This window comes from Zeus faber (assembly GCF_960531495.2).
Source record: "Zeus faber genome assembly, chromosome: 18".
Lineage (NCBI taxonomy): Eukaryota > Metazoa > Chordata > Actinopteri > Zeiformes > Zeidae > Zeus > Zeus faber.
In genome coordinates this window covers 11272040-11293288 of record NC_137210.1, presented here as the reverse complement: position 1 = coordinate 11293288, position 21249 = coordinate 11272040, and the positions used below count along the sequence as shown (strand labels likewise).

The 21249-nt window shown below is 43.1% G+C and overlaps 1 protein-coding gene across 1 annotated transcript in view; it reads right to left on the bottom strand.

The window, feature by feature from the left end:
- nalcn (sodium leak channel, non-selective) overlaps window positions 1-21249 on the bottom strand; it is a 91580-nt gene that overhangs the window by 26320 nt on the left and 44011 nt on the right. The window contains 5 exon segments of the mRNA XM_080018532.1: window positions 7245-7319; window positions 8711-8848; window positions 10091-10282; window positions 15762-15929; window positions 18319-18450. Of these exon segments, the coding sequence (XP_079874658.1) occupies window positions 7245-7319; window positions 8711-8848; window positions 10091-10282; window positions 15762-15929; window positions 18319-18450 (705 nt within the window).

Below are 21249 nucleotides of genomic sequence, written 5' to 3'. Positions count from 1 at the left end.
AAACTGGAGAAAATATGTTAGCAGCACATTGCGACCAACTTCATAAGATATTTTATGAAGCACCAGGCAAACAACCTAAAATCCCACCTGGGAGGTTATTTCTACTGCTTTTATGTTGTGGGGGTCTGCGCTTCCTGCCATTATTTCTATTTATCTCTCTTGTCCCGATTTCTCCTCTAGCCAAGGCTACATTTCATTAAACCTTCCACCAAACCTAATTTCACGCAATAAATGCATTATCCTAATCAACAATGATGAGCAGCGCATGAGCTGGTTAGCGTGTGTGTGTGTGTGTGTGTGTGTGTGTGTGTGTGTGTGTGTGTGTGTGTGTGTGTGTCATGAAGTATTTCCTGCTCCCTCTAGATCCTTGTTCATCTGCATAGTGGAAAAAACCACCCAATTCATTTGCTTACCCTTGCTCATTAATAATGAACCTTAGGTGTGTTTGTTTATGCTTTTTTTTTTGTGTGTATCTGTCCTTTACCGCATGTGTGCGTTTTGTATACTGTTACAAAAGCATGTATGTACACTGCATATAATGCTAGATAATAATAAATCAATTTAGTTAATGTTGCATGGATTCAGAGTGTTTTCCCCGGCAGCAGCCAGCACCACAGGCCAGATATTTTCAGTATTCACAAAACAACAAAGTATTACAGGATCAAGCAGAATTACCACCGCATTTGGGAATCTGGAATTAGATAAGAACAACAACAAAAAAATCAAGATGGTCTGTCAAGGTTTACAGATCCATGAGATTCCCCTCAAAGGCTATACACTAATTGGCAAACACATGACAGATGCATTATTGATAATATGATTGCCAAATAAAGAGCATTGGCCAAACACAGTGATGGCCCTGCTGCCTCCCGGCTGACCACCGTGTCGGCAGCTAACAGCAAAAACATACTACGATATATGGGGAGTGGTGGGAATGTCGACCACAACTGATGTGACCACTGCTGTCGATCAATGATGGCTCCCTGGCAAATCCATGGCCATAGGTCATCTTCATTAGCGTACCAACTAAATGGTGTCGATTTTTAGAAATAATGGCAATCTGGGATATTGGTAACAACTCTCTAGTTATAACTTCATCTTATCTTGCATGGCTCCATCAATTACTACATGTAATTGTATATAATTGTATATATTGTACATGTACTGTATAAATTACTCCAGGCATCCAGATTGAGATAGAGAGAAATAGAGAGCTGAGTTCTCACAGTGTTATATCAGTCCCATACATTGATGTATTTGTGGCGGCCCGCCACAATATCAACATTGACCGCCACATTTACTATTTAAAATGGGCAAAATCTAATTTCACTGTAGCGCTGCGCATCGCTCAGCCCCTCCTTGCCCTGCTCTCTCTCTCTTTCTCTCTCACAATCACATGCGCCTTCACTAACATTATTCACGACAGAAAACGTCTGGTTCATATAAAATGTCATCATTGTCAGTGTCAGTTATTTGTAAACATCTGAATTATATTAAAAGGTTTGGGTACCAAAACCTGGCGTTACCACTATGGCCCTGGTTCCTATATGATCAGTATCTACTGGACCAACTTACAACGCAGATTCCGGTGCCTCATTTCGCTGCCATGCCCGAGCTGCGGAATGAAATATCCAACCTCCGGTGCTCCTCCGAGACCGCCACATGGGCCTTCACTAACATTATCGCCGCTTGAAATCCTCTGTATTCGTCTGTATGACGCCCCGCCGCTTTCCTCTCCGGTGCGAAGGGTGCGACTCGCCTTTTGGTCAGAGGCCAAAAAGCAGCGGCACTCATCAATGTCACATTATGGACGCTTAGGTAATCAGATGAAAGAGGCGGGTTGTAAAAGTTTTCACGACTGATAACGTCCGGGTCATACACACTCAGTGTGTATGACCCGGAGTCAGTGATTCAGTCACTGATTTATTAATGTGTAACAAGTGAAAAGCATATAAAAAATAATTGAGGACAAATGGGTTTACTTTATAAATACATTAATTTTAAATAAATTCTTTGTAGAACATCCTACATCTTGTGCACATTATGCTCGTATCTCCCTGAGTTCTCTGCCGTGTGTGGAAGGGGATGCTCAGCACAGAAGAGGATTAAATCTGATGTCAGAGGGCTCCTGCATGTGGACAGTGGAGGACCTGATGAGAATAAGACCTGAGGCAACTAGCTGGCAGGAGCTGGATGCCAAGGAGGCTGTACAGATGTGGTTCAGTCAGGGTAAAAGAGCCTGAAGGCCCCACTACAAGGGTTGGCCTTCAGAGGTGCCCAGGGGCATGTGCTCTCAAGGGAGGGAAGGACAGCTATTTAAGAAGGGAGTTCCTTGTTTACTTGTTTTGTTGTGGTTGTTAAAAACAGTAATGTACTGACCACATACATTTTATTTACATTTCTTAATGAATTATTTGGTATCTATATATATATATTAAAAAAAAAATTTAACTCAATGATTTTTTCTGTTAAAAAACTACTTCACATTTGTGTTTTCCTTTAAATTAAACAGCACATTGTTATTTCTGTAAATTTTCTATTTATTACCAAAGCATTTATCAGTAATACAGTTAAGACGGAAAAAATATGAATGTGTTGCCTTGCATGTTGATTTCAGTAGTCAGGGTTTCTCCCAGTGTATTACTGCGGGGCTTGAGTTGACCCCCGCCGGGCCTAGGCATCACCTTTTTTTCAATTTTTACCCCGTTGGGTTGTTTACCGAAAACCGGTACCGCAAAGGCACCGGTTCCTATACGATCCGTATCTACTGGACCATAAGGCAAAACAGATTTCGGTGCCATGCATTAGCTGCCCATTGACATATCCACCCTCCGGTGCTCCTCCGAAACCACCACCACATGCGCCTTCACTAACATTATTGACGCTTGAAATCCTCTGTATTCTTCTGTATGACGCGCCGCCACTTTCCTCTCCGGTGCGAGCGGTGCGTCTCGCCTTTTGGTGAGAGGTCAAAGACGCAGGTCGTAAAAGTTTTCACTACCGATAACGTCCGGTTCATGCTAAATGTCAGTTATTTGTTAACATCTGAAAAGCATATGAAAAGTACTGAAGGATAAATAGGTTTACTTCATGAAAAATCTATAAAATAAGCCCATCTAAATATTGTTATTATTTTTTTTTTACTAAAAATAAGAATAAGAGACAGGGACGACAGGGGCGTAATTTGCGCCCTTGTTGTAATGGAGACATTGGAGAGGGAGCAATTAGGCCGGGCCTAACAACTTTTCTGGGGCAAACCCTGGTGGTGCGCCTACATTTTAGGCTGGTGCTTCTAAAATTTTCAGTAGAGAGCACCAGTCTTAGTAGTGGAAAAAGTTAGTCTGGAGACCTATACTTTTTTGCATACAACGACTGTAGTTGTGTGTTGCTGTGCTCCTGTGTACCAGGGAGCAGCAGAGTCACTTGTGACCCTGGGACCATGGTTTTAGGTAGGTTTTCACCATGTGTGGCTTTTATTTTCATTTTCCTCTAAACAACTCACTTCTAACTGTTACTGCACGGACCTAGTGACAGAACTACTTTAAATGTGAGGCCGTTGGTTCATTTATCTTAATGGGAAGAACAATTCCCAAGATGGACCAGTGAAACTTTGGCTGACCGTACAGAACTGTGAATACACCAAGGGATTGGATAACAAAATGTGGTGAGCCAGCGAAAGCCCAACAGGAAAAAAAAACAAAAAAAAAAACATCAAATGGTAGAAGTCCTGTGAAGTAATCACAGAGGCACAAGTTAATGACACCAACCTGCAACACAGCAAGCGATGCTGCGAACTTCTGACAGATACAATCATTTCAATTGTTGGTTCTTAAGACTCTTTTTTTTATTAAATATGTTTTGTACGAGTGCAGAAGTACAGCTTAAAGCAGTATGTAAAGTACGCAGTATAATACAGAGGAAGAAATACTTGGAAAAAGAACTACCGGTGAACATGTCCCTTTGAAAACGCTTGTCATTATACTCAACTAGTGAATACAATGACAATGACAATGAGTAAACTAATGAGAGATGAGAGAAGTGAGAGAAATACGTGCGCATAGATAGAAAAACAAACGCCCGCATGCACGCAGGCACAAGCACACACACACACACACACACACACACACACACACACACACACACACACACACACACACACACACACACACGCACGCTCACACACACGCCACGCATGCACATCGAACACCAATTCACAGTCTGTCAAAGAAAAAAAAGAAAGGCAACGCCCAGGGTTTCTTTGGAGAGATGACACCTTGGACTGGTTGAGATGCTGGTGTTTCTGACACAAGGCATGATGGGGAATCGGAGTGTTAAGACATGATGCGATATCAACAACTCCCGAGGACTTCTCATCACATTCTCATCACAGCGAGTCCAAGGCAAAAGTCTGGTGTAAACTCAGCCGCGGCTCACTCAGGTTGACATGTTAAACCACGGTGGTGATCTGAGCCAGCGGTGTTTGTTATGTGCTAACTTATTCTATGTGAGGGCAACCCTTAATCACGGAAAACAAAAATCCACCCTTCGTTGTGTCTCTCAATACAAAAAGGTCTGTGGTTCCAATCTCTCATAGTACCTTGAGACCAAGTTCTCTGATTTGCATGAGCACACTTTTTGAATAGATTATTCACCTTCAATTTGTTGTTCCATTATTTCTAATTAATTTCGGCACAGCAATTGTCTGTGGGCTCGACAGACTGTGAAAAGAAAGGGATTAAAAACGTCTCAGAGTAGATAACACACGCATGGCCCCAGTGTGTCAGCCCTTCACTATAAAGAATGATTGATTTCTGGATAGCACCAATAACGCAGGTATTTTCACATTTTGCAGAAAGAGCCCGGTGTCTGCAATACATTTATAAATGCTGTACGTATGACAGGGTTTCCCCAGAAAAGTTGTTAGGCCCGGTGGCAAGTACTTGTCGGGGGGGCTAGTACTAGCGCGTACTTTTCACATGTTTGTATGAACCGGATGAAATCTGTCGTGAAAACTTTTACAACCCGCCTCTGATTGCTATAATAATATAATGTGACGAAGACAAGCGCAGCTGCTTTTTGTCTCTCCACCAAAAGGCGAGTCGCACTGGAGAGGAAGTGCAGCGGCGCGTTATAAGGAAAAATTCAGGGGATTTCAAGCAGCGATAATGGTAGGGAAGGTGCATGTGGCGGTTTCGGAGGCGCACCGGCCGCCCGGGCATGGCACCAAAATCTGCGTTGCGATTCGTATAGGAACCGGTGCCTTAGCGGTACCGGTTTTCGGTAAACAAACCGAACGGGGCATTTGAAACATCCCGTGCATGATCAAGTTGTGATTCAGAGTGCGCACAGAGAGGAGGGGCTGTTCACAGACTGGTCCTTTATAAATAAGAACCAGAGAGAGAGAGACAAAGAGAGAGAGAGAGAGAGAGAGAGAGAGAGAGCGAGAGAGAGAGAAAATCAATATGCACTACAATGAAATAAGGTTTTACCCATTTTAAATAGTAAAAAAAATAGAAACCGATATGTCACTAAATGTTTATATTTTGATAAAAAACAACCTTTAAAATACATTTTAAAAAAAAGAATGCCGATGCTTAGGCTCGGCGGGGGGTCAACTCAAGCCCGGCGGGTCGCCGAGCTTGCAATACACTGGGGGAAACCCTGGATGACTTTTTCTGCAAGAAAGGCAACAACGTAATTGATAGTGACTTTTCAATGAAGTCACATGATCAGATTAGATCAAACAAATAATGTGTTCCTAAGTCGAGGAAAGAGCCTTTGGACTTCTTATTTTTACTTTTATCTCTTCCAGCCTATTTCCTGCAGGAAGGTTGGCGATGAATTGGGTATATTGCCAAATTCTTGTTGATTACCCCTCTTGTTACCCCTCTTATCCATGGTCTATTTATAGCCAGCCCGACATCTGTGATTGAAGCACCTGTAAAATAGGCAATTTTACAGTTGCTGCGCCTAATCACTCAGCTGGGGGTAGAAAATAACTTGTCCAGGCGAGCGGGACCTGGCGGCCATGTGTGCTTGCATGCTTGCCTAGGCACACGTGTGCTTGGACTGTATGTGTGTATGTACGTGTGTGTATGCTGGTGTCTGTGCGCGTCTGTGTGTGTGTGTGTGTGGGCGGGGGGGGGTTGCCGGTGTGCTTTCTCTATTGCACAATGAAATTCTGTTATGGAATTGTCGGGACACCAGTATCTAAACAGAGGGAGTGGGAAGCTCCACTTTAAAGCCTGTCTCCAAAAACGACTTTAAAAAGGCAATTCCCTGTGAAATGTGGCGTCTACAGCACTTAATTTGCATTTGATGAAGGAGATGGCTTATTAGGGTTCATCCAGCGAGTAGCAAGTAGTATTATGTTTATTATCGTGTGTTTGTGTGCGTGTGTGCTTGTGTGTGTGTGTGTGTGTGTGTGTGCATGTATGTGTACGTATGTGTGTGCGGGGGTAGGCGGGTGCCAGCTTTTTTTCCACGCTGCAAGGTCTTTCTTAATGCTAATTGCCTGGTGACTCAACCTTACATAAAGTAAGGCCCCACAAAGGTGCGAATGAAAAAGAAATAGCTTTGTCCACATGCGGAGGTACGCTGCAACCCTGTCACTCTCCCGCAGAGAGTTCCTAATCAGAGGTGGCGATAAGCACTCAGCCCGAATATAAAGTAAGAACTCACAACACCGGGTGGACAAACTTCAGTCTTTATCATTACTTTGTACGTGCGGATGTCGGCTCCAATTTGATCATACTGCTCCTCCTTGTTCCTAGGTTTTTTTTGCTTCATCTGTAGAGGTGGCTTTTATAAGTACGTTTTGGGAACATTTCTTTTTACTTTTGATTTGGCCAATCTCTTACGCAAGTACTTTTTGCTCGGTTCATATCGTTACATTAAAGAAATTAAGTAAGCACGACTAAGCAATCGGGAAGAAGCTGTACAACCTAGACAGATGTAACTTGTCATAAACATGGGTCCAATAAACTCATGAGGCTCAGGTGGTTTAAAAAGTCAAAGTATTAAAAGGTGAGGGCGGCGATCCACATGAAGGTGAGAAGAAGTCAAGCCACATGCACTGCAACCCAACCAGCAATGCAGCTCTGTTTTCTCTTATATGGGGCAGAAATGGTTTCATATCAGAGACTCTGAGTAAAGAAGGAAAAGCTTGACAACCCCAAACAGCAATGTGTGTGTGTGTGTGCAAGCTAATACTGATTGGGATCAATTGCACATGAGCTCCTGACCTGTTTCAGCTTCTTCAGGTCTTCGTCCAACTCCAGATTGTCCAGGATAACAGCTACAAACAGACTGAGCAAGATCTGCAAGGTAGCAAGCAGAGGCATATCGCATTTAAAATGATCCCAGCCTTCAATATTGAAACCAGGATGTTATTTCATTTTAGAATGTGCAATCTGCAAATCGGGTTCCCAAATTGGGGTCCGTGGCCCCCTGGACGAAATTGCAGGGGATACTGTGGATAGTTTTATTTATCTCATTCGTTTTTATTGCATTTGTTTATTTTACTCATATAATGTATGTATACACCGTATATATATTTAACCTCTAGCTGGGTAGCCAAATTTAGATATAATACAGTATATTTTTCAAGAGAGCCCTGGTCAAGAAAAGTAGCACACAAATTAAAAACATATGGACATTCAAACATCAACATAAAAACAATTACCAACATGGCATTCATATCAAAACAGGTTACCAATTCTGTGTTTATATATTTTTTTCCACAAAATATATATACTAAATATATATACTAAATATATATATGCTAAATATATACACTAAAAAAGGGCTTTGCACTTTTTGTCAGCAAGGTTCAAGTTAATTAAATGTTACACCACATGGTATTACAGGCAGATAAGACCAAGTGAGTCCTGGTACACTAAAGTTCAGGATGCCCTGTGCTAATCTGTAATGTGTGTTTGGTGTTATTCCTGTCTGTCTGGGCGGACGTGTGAGTCACACAGAGTCTTCCTGTGCTGTCTGTTTGCCTCCTGTATCAGAGGCCCAACACCAAAATGTCAGCTCTCCTCTATCCAGCAGCTCTGATTAACTTTGATTAAATGCAACACTTGAGGGACCATCGGAAGGGCCGGGGCACAGAGTGAAATCAGTGTGAAATAAATTTCCGTCTCCCTTTGCCAAAGAGGCTCAGATCATTTGAGAATAGTTTTGTGAAGTGCAATCACAGCTGTCTATGGAAATTAACCTTGTCTGGAGTGTCACTGAGAAATACACTGAAACACTTGTAGGCGTTTGGATAAGATAAGATAAGAGCACGCACAGACCTGCCATTCCACATCAACTCAACGAACTTTAAACGTTGAGATGAGTGAACACATGAATTGCACAGCCTCTGAAAAACTCATTTACAGCTGAATGTGCTAAATCTTTAGGGGCACATCGTCTGACCAGCGATGTACGCTTGTAACTGGTCCCTGGGCGCGTCGCTGTATGCGACCCACTGCTCCTGGCTGCCCCCCAGAGGAAGGACGAGCCAGGATGGGTTAAAAGCAGAGAAGTCATTTTCACCGGCCACCATTTGAAGCGTGTGTGTGTGTGTGTGTGTGTGTGTGTGTGTGTGTGTGTGTGTGCGTCTGTGTGTTCGTCGCCACATGAGTGCATGTGTTATGGCGTGTGATAAATAAAGAATCTTCTTCTTGAGGCGAATGATGCTGAAGTGGGCGTTTCTCACCAGGGTAGCGAACAGATGGTAGAGAATGAAGTAGATGGCCACGACCGGAGCCCACATATGACCTACAGCCACCAGGGTCTGGTCCATCACGTCCACCCAGCCCTCCTGTGTGAGGATCTGGAACATGGACATGAATGCCTGAAGGCAGGCGAGGAGACCAACAGGGAAGGGGAAGGGAAGAAAAAAAAAAATGGGTGAGTTGTAGAGTTCCCAACGAATAGATAGAAAGAGGGAGGAGAGAAGAAAAGAAGAAGACCATTAAATGAGGAGAAAAAAAAGGTAAGGGAGAGGGTTAGACAGGCAGGGAGACGCACAGAAAAACAGACAGACAGTGAGAGTGGTCAGGCAAAAAGCAAACAGGGAGAGAGAAGAAGGGGAGCGAGAGAGACGAGGTTTTGACATTTTTAAATACACTTCTCCACAGGAGAGCAAATGTCACACACCTGATGCACATATCCCTCTGGACCATCTCACCACTGAGTCGTCAGCGTATATATGGCAAAGAGAGGAGAGGAAGTACAGATATATATATATATATATATATACTGTATTTTTTCTTTTCAAACCGCCCCAAATCTTCTCTCCGGTAGAGGTCGGATGAAAGTTCGGGCTCAGGCCAGAGGACACACTTGCACAGCACCCACCCCAGCCACCGTGATCAAGATAAACCCAGCCACAGGTCTGTCCACGGGGGACGTGGGCGAACATCATTAACTACGGCATGTGTGTCGGCGTGTGGTGATGTTAGTGCGTGTGAGTGTGTGTGTGTGTGTGTGTGTGTGTGTGTGTGTGTGTGTGTGTGTGTGTGTGTGTGTGTAGAGAGATGGCGAGAAGGGGATGATGAGTGGCATAGCGTACAAGTGGCATCTGTTCATGAGAGTCCCTTCATGTCCCACTGCGCCCAGGATCAGTGGAACGAAGGAGTGGCGGCGAGAAACAAGAAGAAACCGCTTGAAAATATGTAGCTAATGAGAGAGAAAGAAGCACATGAGCACTTAGAAATCAAAGGGGGAGGTAGAGGGCCCCACATCTGTTGACACATTATGCACCCCGTCGCTGGCATCTGCATGCCTCCCATGGCTTGCATATGCGTGTGTGTGTGTGTGTGTGTGTGTGTGTGTGTGTGTGTGTGTGCGTGTGTGTGCATGTCTGTGTGTGTGTGGAGGGGGGTTCTTGAATATATTTCCAAGCTATTTTTCATGATTTTCCTCATTACTGCATATTTCTCATTTTCTATATTGTGTCCGAAACAATTTTTCAGCAGGGAACATAATATTCTTCAGTATTTTCCCGGAAAATCCCAAAACGCGAGAAGATGGGCTCTTCCGTCTCAGGGAATATGTTTTTTACAAGCTCTATACTGTATGTGCGGCGTCTTACCCTGGGGAAGGTGGTGAAACGGTCCAGCTCCTCCACGAAGCAGAACATCTGCAGGCTGATGGCTGACATGACGATGAGGAGGCTGGCGGTGAAAACCACCAGGCTGCCCAGCTTCTTCCCGGGACCAAAGATCTTGTAGACGAAGTCCTCCAGGGCTGGGGAGATCTTTATCAGACGCACCACGCGGAGCACCTGCGGGGGGCGGCCCACAGTAAAGTTCTTCAAAATACTTTGAAGTGAGGGATACTCGGGAGAATAAAAAAAAAATTACATTTAAACTGTGTTCACGCCTGCCACAGCTCATGAAAATTGATCGGAGATATAATATATATAAGAGGACTTACAATACAGGAAAAGACTGATGGCTCTATGCCGGCTACCTCAGTGAGGATAAATGTAATTCAATTTCATAATATAAAGGCAAACATGGGAGTCGCCTATAGATTAAGAATTGATTCAGAGAGAGTATATTGATCCATACCACACAGTAATAGCACAGAGATGCCTGAACTTTGTCATTGGGCTCAGTTCTCAAATTGCATGTGATGACAACAAACCCCCACGGGCAATGCATCTTGGTCAGGTGTTGATCAGCGAGCAGAAGAGTGGCTATTGATCCAGCAATCCACACCTCGATGTGCCGCCAGCCTAAAATTTTCCTCTAGAAAACCACAGGAAGCCAAATGAAATGGCTATCTCCAATTACTTACATCTACTGTACAGAGAATAAAAAGGAGGCAAACACAGTGCAGGACTCCAGAGGAGAACCTATAGCGACACAATAATGGCAAATTCCGCATGATGACTGATGGGAGGGGAAGCTCCTGACAGACCTGGATGAACACGAGCAGCACTTGGTGCAGGACCATAGTTAACCTGCTTTTTGCTCACTACGAGAAGACAGACCACGGTACTAGTTAACAGATAGTAATGTATGGATGGATGTTGGTTATACAATGGTGGACATTATACCGTATCTTTTTTTGCTGCCGACCGGCTCTGTTGCTACCACTTTCATGCCAAATGAGTCCGCTCAAAGTCACTTTACTCATGCCCTTACACACACATCTGTCCTGGACATGCACACCAATGTTACTGAGGTGGCTTTTAATTAGAAATACTATTTTTTTCTTTTTAGCTATTTGGCCTGAGAACTAACGCGACCCCTTGAGTCACTGTCATTTTCAAAACGCAAGCAGAGTAGGTGAAAAGGCACGGTCCACGGTCTAACTAGAAATCACTACGCCTACCAGGAGCGTGTGTGTGTGAGTGTGTGCGCGTCAACGTCCGTGTGTGTGTGTGTGTGTGCCTGTGGTGTTTATGTATGGCTCTGCAGCATGTGACATTTTGGTCCTTGGCTGGATGACAATCGGTACAGCTGACCTTTCGCATTGGAGCGCCCATACATTCGCAAGAAATTCAAATGGGAAGCATTTGTGGAAACAAAGACAAAAGCAGTTCATTTCAATCCATCCCTCCTTTCTTTTTGCCGCCACATTATTTCAGCGACGACAAGCAACCGGCGTAGAGAGTCGGCTTCTGACGACAAGGGCAGCGTGTACCTGTATCAGCGTGCTGACTGGGTGCTGTCATTAAAAATGGTTCAAGTCGCACTCGCATCCTCAACCACACAACTAAAGCAAGAGTGAAAGCCCGTACGGGATTTGAACCTGTGACCTGGGAGAGGACATGCCTCAACAGGGGTCCATCTTTAATGAGCCTCGTTGACAGTCATCCTGACTCAGCGGCATCATACAAGGCCACACCAGAAAAAAAAAAAAAAGTATTTGTCTCGAAAACTACTCACAAAGCACAACGTATGTTTATTTATCTGTCAATAAAATGTTTGAATGGATCCATGAACTAAGCCAATCCTCTCTCATAAATAAATGATTGGGACCAGCTGACCCACAGCCATTAGCTTATTGGCCACGATAAAAAAAAACCAAATGTTATAAAGCGTTTGGATGAAATTCAAATTGTACTCAGAAGCGACCAATGATTATAATAAAGTAGCAAAGCATATTACAATGTGAACAAATTACTATAGTAAGAGTAAAATTACAGACGTGGAAAAAATACTAGAACACAAAAAAAATCACTTAATTATAGTAACGTCAGCAGTTTTAAGAACACAGCTGTAAATGCATATGCATACACACACACACACACACACACACACACACACACACACACACACACTGCTGGACACATTTGCTTTGTTGCTGCTCTCTGCCTTCCCCTAAAAGACAATAAAAATAGTCAACCGCAGATTTATAAAAACCACCATCAAACAGTACGCGTTTTCTTATCAAACATATCTAGTTGAAACGACCCCAGACAAACTGCGACGGCTGAAAATGTAAAAAAAAAAAAAAGAAAGAAATCAATTGTGATTTACATTTAATTTCTGTGAGGCATTCTCCTCAGCAGCCAGTCCAAGGGACGGAGGGACTGAAGGAAGGACAGGAGCGGTGTGGAGGGGGGAAGTGATTGATCTGCACTCATCAATGTGTGGTCACACAAGCCAGTGCAGGGAAATGCTGCTAAATGATTCACAGCACCAGCTCGTTGTCAGAAATAATTTTGTGTGGAGAAGGCACGAGCCAACACGGATAACGCCAACCTTGAGCTTTTGAGGCTTAGTCCGTCTGAAACAGTATTAAATCAATTCAGCAAGAATTATGGACTTAAATTGTATTAAAAAGTCTAAAATTTGATTGTTAAGGTTGTTTACTTCTTATTGAAAAAATATCTAAAGTCAGATATTTGCAAAGATGTATTTATTGAAAATAAGCATGTTGAGTTGAGTATGTTATAATGAATACTGGAATGACCTTTTGGCTCAGAACCGGAATTCAGTTCAATTTTACTGTATCAGACTGAATACAAAACACATGCTATGTCTCAAAAAATGTCTTTCATTTTGTGCAACAATTAAATGGATAGAGATCTATTATGTTTATCTTTCCAATGCAAAATTCTACTTAATCTGATTTTAAATATTTAAAATCATTACATTTTGCTTTTTTGCTGGTCGTCCTTGCTAACATGATAGCAGGATATCTGACACCTGCAGATATCCTGCTAGTAGATACCCAACGATCCCTGCGTGTGTGTGTGTGTGTGTGTGTGTGTGTGTGTGTGTGTGTGTGTGTGTGTGTGTGTGTGTGTGTGTGTGTGTGTGTGTGTGTGTGTGTGTGTGTGTGTGTGTGTGTGTGTGTGTGTGTGTGCAAGTGCGTGTGTTTATGACACTTGAAAAAGAGTCAAAAATCGGATTGCACTGTCTCTGGATAGGGTAAATGAGGATCAGCTTGTGTCGTGCGTGCATGTTAAATCTCCCATTCATTTCTAAAGATAATTCTTGAAGAGGTTTAACCCAGTGCTTGAACCGATAAAGCAGTGCCGGCACTTCTACTCATTTTACCGGCACTTCTCACAAGCTACCGGTGCTTGCCCTCTCAAGTGGACGAATCAAGTGGACATATTGTAAAATATATCATATTTTATTGAGCCGGAGCAAATAAAAAAAACAAAAAAACAATTATTTGTCAACCCTGATCTCTGGCTCGGGGTTGCCATGGCGTCATTGACCATATATGGACGTTGACAAAGATTTCTTTACATTGCGGGCATCCGTGTTTGCGCGTTCTATTTCGCACCGATTTGGTCGAAACAGCTGGTTTCCCTGATGGTACAGGTGGATAAGAAAGCGCTTGAAGTTTGTATCGGGTCGAGAGACAGCAGGAAGTGGTGCTGCGTTCCACGGGAACTCGGAAAACTGTCATTTGTGTTGGTAATGGCTCGCTAATGTACTTAATTCTTAATCAAAAAAAATCAAAATTGTCTACAATGACTGTTGACATATATAACGAGGATCATTTTAGTTCAGCTAATACGGAATGCGCTGCTGCACGTTGTGCTTCCAGAGAGAAGAGATGTAATAAATAATTATGCATATATGTGACCCACTGCAGCAAAACTCGCCATCTTGCACATTTCTAAAATGGCCAGGAGCAGCAAAATAAGTAAAAAAAAAAAACATTCTTGAAGCAAAATGCAATTTTTCCAGATTTGTGTTACTTTGTGTTTTTTTTTTATCTGTAAACATATTTTCAAAACCGAGTTTGATCTATAAATAGTAGAAAAATGTTAAACTGTGGAGTTAAATATTCCCGTCAGATTACATGAGGAAACGCAGTTCACTAACTGAGATGCTGAACAACGCCGATCTATTGTTTCCTTTAATGCGAGCGTCCAGGTGAAGATCATTCCTCCATATTCCATGTGAAGTCACAATGTGGAACCGTTTTGATCGAGTTCAACCTTTAAATCGTACTACTTTCACACACACGGAGCAATTGTCGTGAAATGGCGTAGAAGAAGAAACCTTTGCGTCACGCACCTACGTCACTTCCGTATACAGACGGTTAAAGCGCAGCACAGGGGTGTTTCGGTCCCACTTGTCTGTGAAAACTTTCTTCTCCGTATCGTTATGGATTACGCAAAGCGGGTGGAGGAAGCTCTGAATCATATTTCGGACCTTAATCTGACCAGTGCGATAGATCCAAGTCAGTGTTAGCAGTGCTTACTGGACTTCATGTTCCGCGATGACAGTCAGTTCTCCGACAGCGCCGCTGAATCTGATATAACTCCGGACTTGGAGAACATTTCAAACAACGGATTTCAACCTGAATGTGCCGAAGAAACAAAATATTTTCAAATAACCACCGCAGGAGACCGACATACATCCGTTGTTGTTACAACGGAAGAAGTTGATGACGTGATGAAGTCCATTGAGGTTGGTGACAGATTTTCAGATTTCAGATTTTCTGAGACTCATATTATTGATAGACTCTACATTTTGTTGTGTTGTCCGTAGTTTCAAACTCCAAAATAATTCCAATTTTCTAAAACATGTATATTCTTACTGTTAAATAAAACCTTTTTTTTTAAACAAAATTAGTTGTGTTGTTGACGCTGTTACTGATTGGCCCATTCAGAAGTACCGGTATGTTAATTAGCCATGAGGCTTTGTTTGTCCACCAACCCCATTTGCATTGTGGGAGCTGGCTGAATGAACCAAGTGTGGGTAAAACTTTGAAGGTGATTATCTCAGAATCACAGTTTGCCACACCCTTGTCATTAACAAGTCATAGTACCTAGCAAATAGTACCTAGCAAAAAAAACAAGCAAAAAATATTTGCTTGGTTTGCACAAGTGACACCTTGTTTGGAAGCTCTGATTCTCCACGTTCAAATGGTGCAAAAAAATAAAAAATAAAATAAATAAAAATGTGAAAGCCGCAGAATGACCCTAAAGTACAAAAAAAAAAAAAAAAAAAGTTGGAAGCCGCAAAATGGCCCTAAAGTCATTGGGTCACATATATCACAGGAACAAATGGTAATAATAAACCTCAATATTTATAGAGATGAAAAAGACAAAGACAAATAAGTAATAGCGATGGGAATCAGCATAATTTAAGTGGGAAATGTACAATCACATTCTCTTAGTGTTTAGTTTACGTGTCATACCACATAAAATTAAGTTTGTGTAATAAACATTTATGATTTAAGTATCATTATGCACACTGATGTGTAACACGTAAACACAAACTAATTGAATCCATTGTTATCCGGATTCGGGATCTTTCACTGGCCATGGTACGTACCTGGAAGTAGGTGAACTGGGAGTGATAGAGGTCAGGGTAGATGTGGAGGGTGGTCCCCACCACCAGGAGAGACTCAAATTTGTGCAGCGAGGAGCTGATGTAACCAGTGAAGCCCAAGCACCAGATCTTCAGAAGAGCTTCCAGGTCGAACAGCACAGTAAAGGCAACCTGGGAAAACAAACAAAATTAGAAATAAAAAACCCCCCAGATCTGATCATTCTGGTTCATCTGCGGATATCCACTGGTTCCATTTCAGCCCTTAAAGACCTTTTTATGCTTTTATACACAAGATTTAAGACTCGTATTTTGTGACTTTTACAGGAAAAGGAAACAGAAAGTAAAACAAAACGTGTTAATTCGGAACTTTGCATTCTATTCGTTGCAACATTCTGACGTTGGCTTATAAATACCCTTAGATTTGGACGGAAACATATGACTGCAGAATCCAACGATTGGGATAAAAAAAAAAATTGCGATTGGCTCAAATAATTGCCATCAGGCAATTATGCAGTTATTGTGACAGTTCTTCCCATTCTCCCATTTAACTCCAAAAGTATCTGTATCAACTCCCCGTTTTGCCATTGTATCCCTTCGAAAGATTGGGGCAAATCTGGCGATGGATGTCTGTTTGCTATGGAGGGTTGTGAGAGTGGAGGTAAAACTGTGTTGTCATTTTTTCATTTCCTTCCTCTTATCTCCTTCATCCAGCTGTGTATGACTGGTGTGTGTGTGTGTGTGGGCGTGCGAGAGCGAGGGGGAACACCTCTCTCTCTCTCTCTCTCTCTCTCCTCTCTCTCTCTCTCTCTCTCTCTCTCTCTCTCTGGTCTTTCTCTGTCTTTACTTCACACTCTTCTAGTTGCATACTGATGACGCCGATAAGGTGCCACACACACACATACATACACGCATGTGCGCGGACACACACACACACGCGCACACACACACACACAGACAGACACAAACATACTGACACACACATACATGTACACAGTGTGTGTGAATGTGTGTGTGCGTGTGTGTCTGTGTTAGGGATGTCAACAATCAATAGACTATCGATTAATTGCTAATAAGAATGTAATCGATTAAGATTTTGTCTTATAGATAGGAACTGAACAATCTGCAGTCTTGTTATTGTATCAAGGTCAGTCTTTGCGACGCAGCCCATTTCGAGAATAAAAATACCCTGCCAGGAAGTAGAAGTACTCTCCGGAATGATAGGGGCCAGTGGAGAAAGAAATGCCCAGCGGATCAAGAAGTAGCGGAAGTAGACGGAGGCTTCCGGAAGAACAACAAACAACAAACATGGCGGCGCACGTCGATGCCGAGGAGGAAAATATGTTTATTGTTCCTCAACAACTAACGCTGCGTTCAGATGGAACGGGATAACGGCAAAAAAAGAGAAAGGAGCGAGGGAGCGGTACGACGGCAAAACGAACCAAGCGATATGTTGCTATGGTGATGACTCCAATAAAACATATTAAACAAAATTATTTTGTGTCTGTTTATATATAAGAATTTAAAAAATGTTTAGTAATTTCATTGGCCTGTAGTTGTCCAGATCGGAACCAGACTTGATCTGCTACATAACATCCAGCTCATTCCGTCACGGAGGACGGCAAAAAGTTAGGATATTTAACTCAAAGATGGGTAGTAAATATTCCTATATGCGCAAACCAGCTCAGCAAGTCTTGCCTCGAAGTTCTCCACTTTAAATTGAGTTGAGTAGAAACGCCCCCTCGCGCGCCGTCACAAAATCTCTACGTCGCGTATGTCCCCACAGGCCAATGGCGCCACCCCCTGGTGACGTCATTGGCTTTTATGTTATCAATTAATTGAAGATTGTTTGTCAGTTCAGGAAATTAATTTAAATCTGCATGCCTAGTCTGTGTTAGAGAAAACAACGAAAACAAAGCAAAGACAATACCACGATAACAAACTAAAGCGTTAATGTAGTACACTAGATGAGTAATTATGCTAATCAATTCATTAACCAATAAATCAACGCATCTACCAGTCTATTAATGCATCAAACAGTCAATGTTTACTGGTACCACACCTACAGGTTGAATGAAATGTTTTACATCACATCAAAAACCTTAATTAAACAACATGAATGTAGAAAAATACATTTTTTCTTTGGAGCAGTAACTGGTCTGTTTATCTTGAGATGCCTTGTAGCATCACGCTGCGGTTTAGTGCGAGTGGCACAGACGGGGCAGTTTCACACCGCACCGAGACGATCCACGGATTGAGTCGCGAATTAGAAATAGCGTCTCACATTTCTAGGAAGGCATTCCGTTAAAGTAACAATCCACGTTTCCTTTCAAAACACCTTGAAAAGTGTGAACCTCAAATGCCGTTGGCGTCTCTCTCCGGGGCTAACTCAGAGAGAGATTTTATTTTTCTTACCTGTTATTATACGATAGTGTATATGCGGGAAAACAGATGTTCCTAAAAGCAGCACACGGTCACTGTAAGGCGCGGTTGGATTCGGGTGACAGTTGGGTTTCGGTAGTCGGTGAGAGAACAAGCATCAGAAAACAAAGTGACGTCTCACCTCTGCCAGGTAAAACTCATCGTAGTGCCGGCGGTGGTTCTCGCCTTTGTAATAGTTGCTAGCGGCAACGATGACGTCCACAGCGACCATGCTCAGGATGAACATGTGGAACACGGAGGAGCGCATCAGTTGCTGTGGAAACAAGGAGCACCATTGCAATCAGCGTAAATTGTCAACAGTTTACAAAGAGGAAGCGGGCGTGCATCACAAACGAGCCATTGTTACCAATTTGGGATTCCATTTTGTTTTCAATTTTTTTTTGCTTCTTTAATTTATTTGGTTCTCAAAATTGATAATACAAAATGTCCTAGAAAAACAAATCTGACAATAGGGGATGAGAGACTGAGTTGTATTCCACTGGGGTACATTGGATGACGGTGAATATGAGTTAAGGGAGCAAGGAAATAGGATTTTATGACTCAGGTGTGATTTTCCCTCATTGGATTCTTCGCTAATATCGACATAAGTGTGAATGAATCGACCCCTCTCTTCTCAATGGGTATCACAATGGCAGCAGGGCAATGATTCTTAAGTAAAGCCTCAACGATTTGAAGAACAGTTTGATTTATCCCGGTTGTCCGATTTAGGCGTACAGCCAAAATTCAATTTACAATTCCATGAAATTCTTCTAATGCTTCCTTTCTATGAGAGGATATTTTACATACCCCCTAATGTTGTTTCAAGCATTAGCTAAGCACACCATTATGAGCAGAACGATGACAGGTGGCCAAAGCTATATTGGGGACATTATTAACAATGTCTACAGTTATGCAACTGATAATCGTTATCTGACCGCCTGCATGATACTGATTTTAATGATGGGGAGCGGGCAGATGGACGGAGACAGACGGACAGACAGACAGATGGAGAGGACGACGGAGAGATGGAAGAACAGAGACACATACAGGAAACGTGTGTCTGTGTGTGTGTGTGTGTGTGTGTGTGTGTGTGTGTGTGTGTGTGTGTGTGTGTGTGTGTGTGTGTGTGTGTGTGTGTGTGTGTGTGTGCGCGCGCGCGTTGGAGGACAGCCGGGGGATATGCTCCTTCTTATTGGATGTGGCAACAGGCAGAGAAAGCCGGCAGCTAAACTACAGGGAATGAAAAGCAATCAAGAGCCTTTCATTGGCTGGTAGGAGAGAGAGCCACCAAGACAGCCGAATCAGTGTGTATTCAGACACCCAGAAACAAGAGCGGAGCGGGGAAATAAACATGTGTTATTTCCTGCGGGAGTTGCTTGGGTATTGAACATCCAAATCAACACCACGAAGCAGACAAAATCCCGAGGCAGGGGGAGGTCTGCGCACCAAAAACAGACAACAGAAAAACAACCCAAAACAGTAACTTCATGATAGTGATGGAGTAAGATATATCATGAAACTGTATATTATACAGTTTCATGATTCATTTTACTACAAAACTGCATTACTAGTTTGAAATCCCATGTATAATCTGGAAAATAATTGTTGCCGTGATGCCAATGTGATAACGATCTTTAATGTCTTCTGTATGTCAAAACGAACAGCTTGTGAGTGGGTGAGATCACTTACACCCAGGATTGTGCAAGATGGACGGGAGGGCGGAGGGGATAGAAAAGTGAAGAGGAAAATAGCAAGAGGAAGACGTTGAGACACACGGAGAGGGTGCCACTTTTTCAGCCCCGCTGGATTCTCGATTCTCCCGCAGAGCTGCGACCGCCATCATACACCCTCCTACACACACAGCCAAACTCTTGTTAAAGTTTCAAGTCAGCTCGCTGATCGTGTGGGCTTTAAACAGGAAAAGTGGCTGATGAAAATGATATTGAACCCAACACTGAACCTATGTGTGTGTATGGGGGGGTGTGGGGTATTTGGGAATCTTCTCCTTCTTTCAGCTGCTCCCGTTAGGGGTCACCACAGCGGATCATCTGCCTCCAATACCTTCTGTTCTGCGCATCTTCCTCCCTTACACCAACCGCCAGCATGTCCTCCCTCACCACGTCCATAAACCTTCTCTTTGGCCTTCCTCTTTTACTCTTGGCTGGCAGCTCCATCCTCAGCATCCTTCTCCCAACGTAACTCTTATCTCTCCCAGACACGTGTGCAAACCATCTCAATCTCGCCTCTCTCACTTTTTCACCAAACTGTCCAACCTGAGCTGTCCCTCTAATGTACTCATTCTTAATCCTGATCACTCCGGACACTCTTCTCCACCGACTCCACCCTGCCTGTACTCTCTTCTTCACCTCTCTCGCGCACTCTCCGCTGCTTTGAATGGTCGACCCCAAGTACTTGAACTCATCCGCCTTCTCCAGCTCCACTCCTTGCATTCTCAGCTTTTCACCGCCTCCCTCCCATTCAGGCACATGTATTCTGTCTTACTCCTGCTGACTTTCACTCCTCTTCCTTCCTCTCTCTAATGCATGCCTCCACTTCTCCAGGCTCTCCTCAACCTGTTCCCTACTCTCGCTACAGATCACAATGTCATCCGCAAACATCATAGTCCACGGAGACTCCTGCCAGATTTCATCTGTTAACCTGTCCATTACCATTGCAAACAAGAAAGGGCTCAGAGCTGATCCTTGATGCAATCCCACCTCCACTTTGAATTCCTTCGTCACACCTACTGCACACCTTAATACTGTCCGACTGCCCTCATACATATCCTGTACCACTCTTACGTACTTCTCTGCCATCCCCGACTTCCTCATGCAATACCACACTTCCTCTCTCGGCACCCTATCATATGCTTTCTCTAAATCCACAAAGACGCAGTGCAACTCCCTCTGGCCTTCCCTGTACTTTTCCATCAGCATTCTTAAAGCAAACATTGCATCTGTAGTACTCTTCTTGGCATGAAACCATGCCAGGAAGAGTTCGCTGATCCCAACCTCTCCTCTTAACCTAGTTTCCACTACCCTTTCCCATAGCCTCATGCTGTGGCTGATCAACA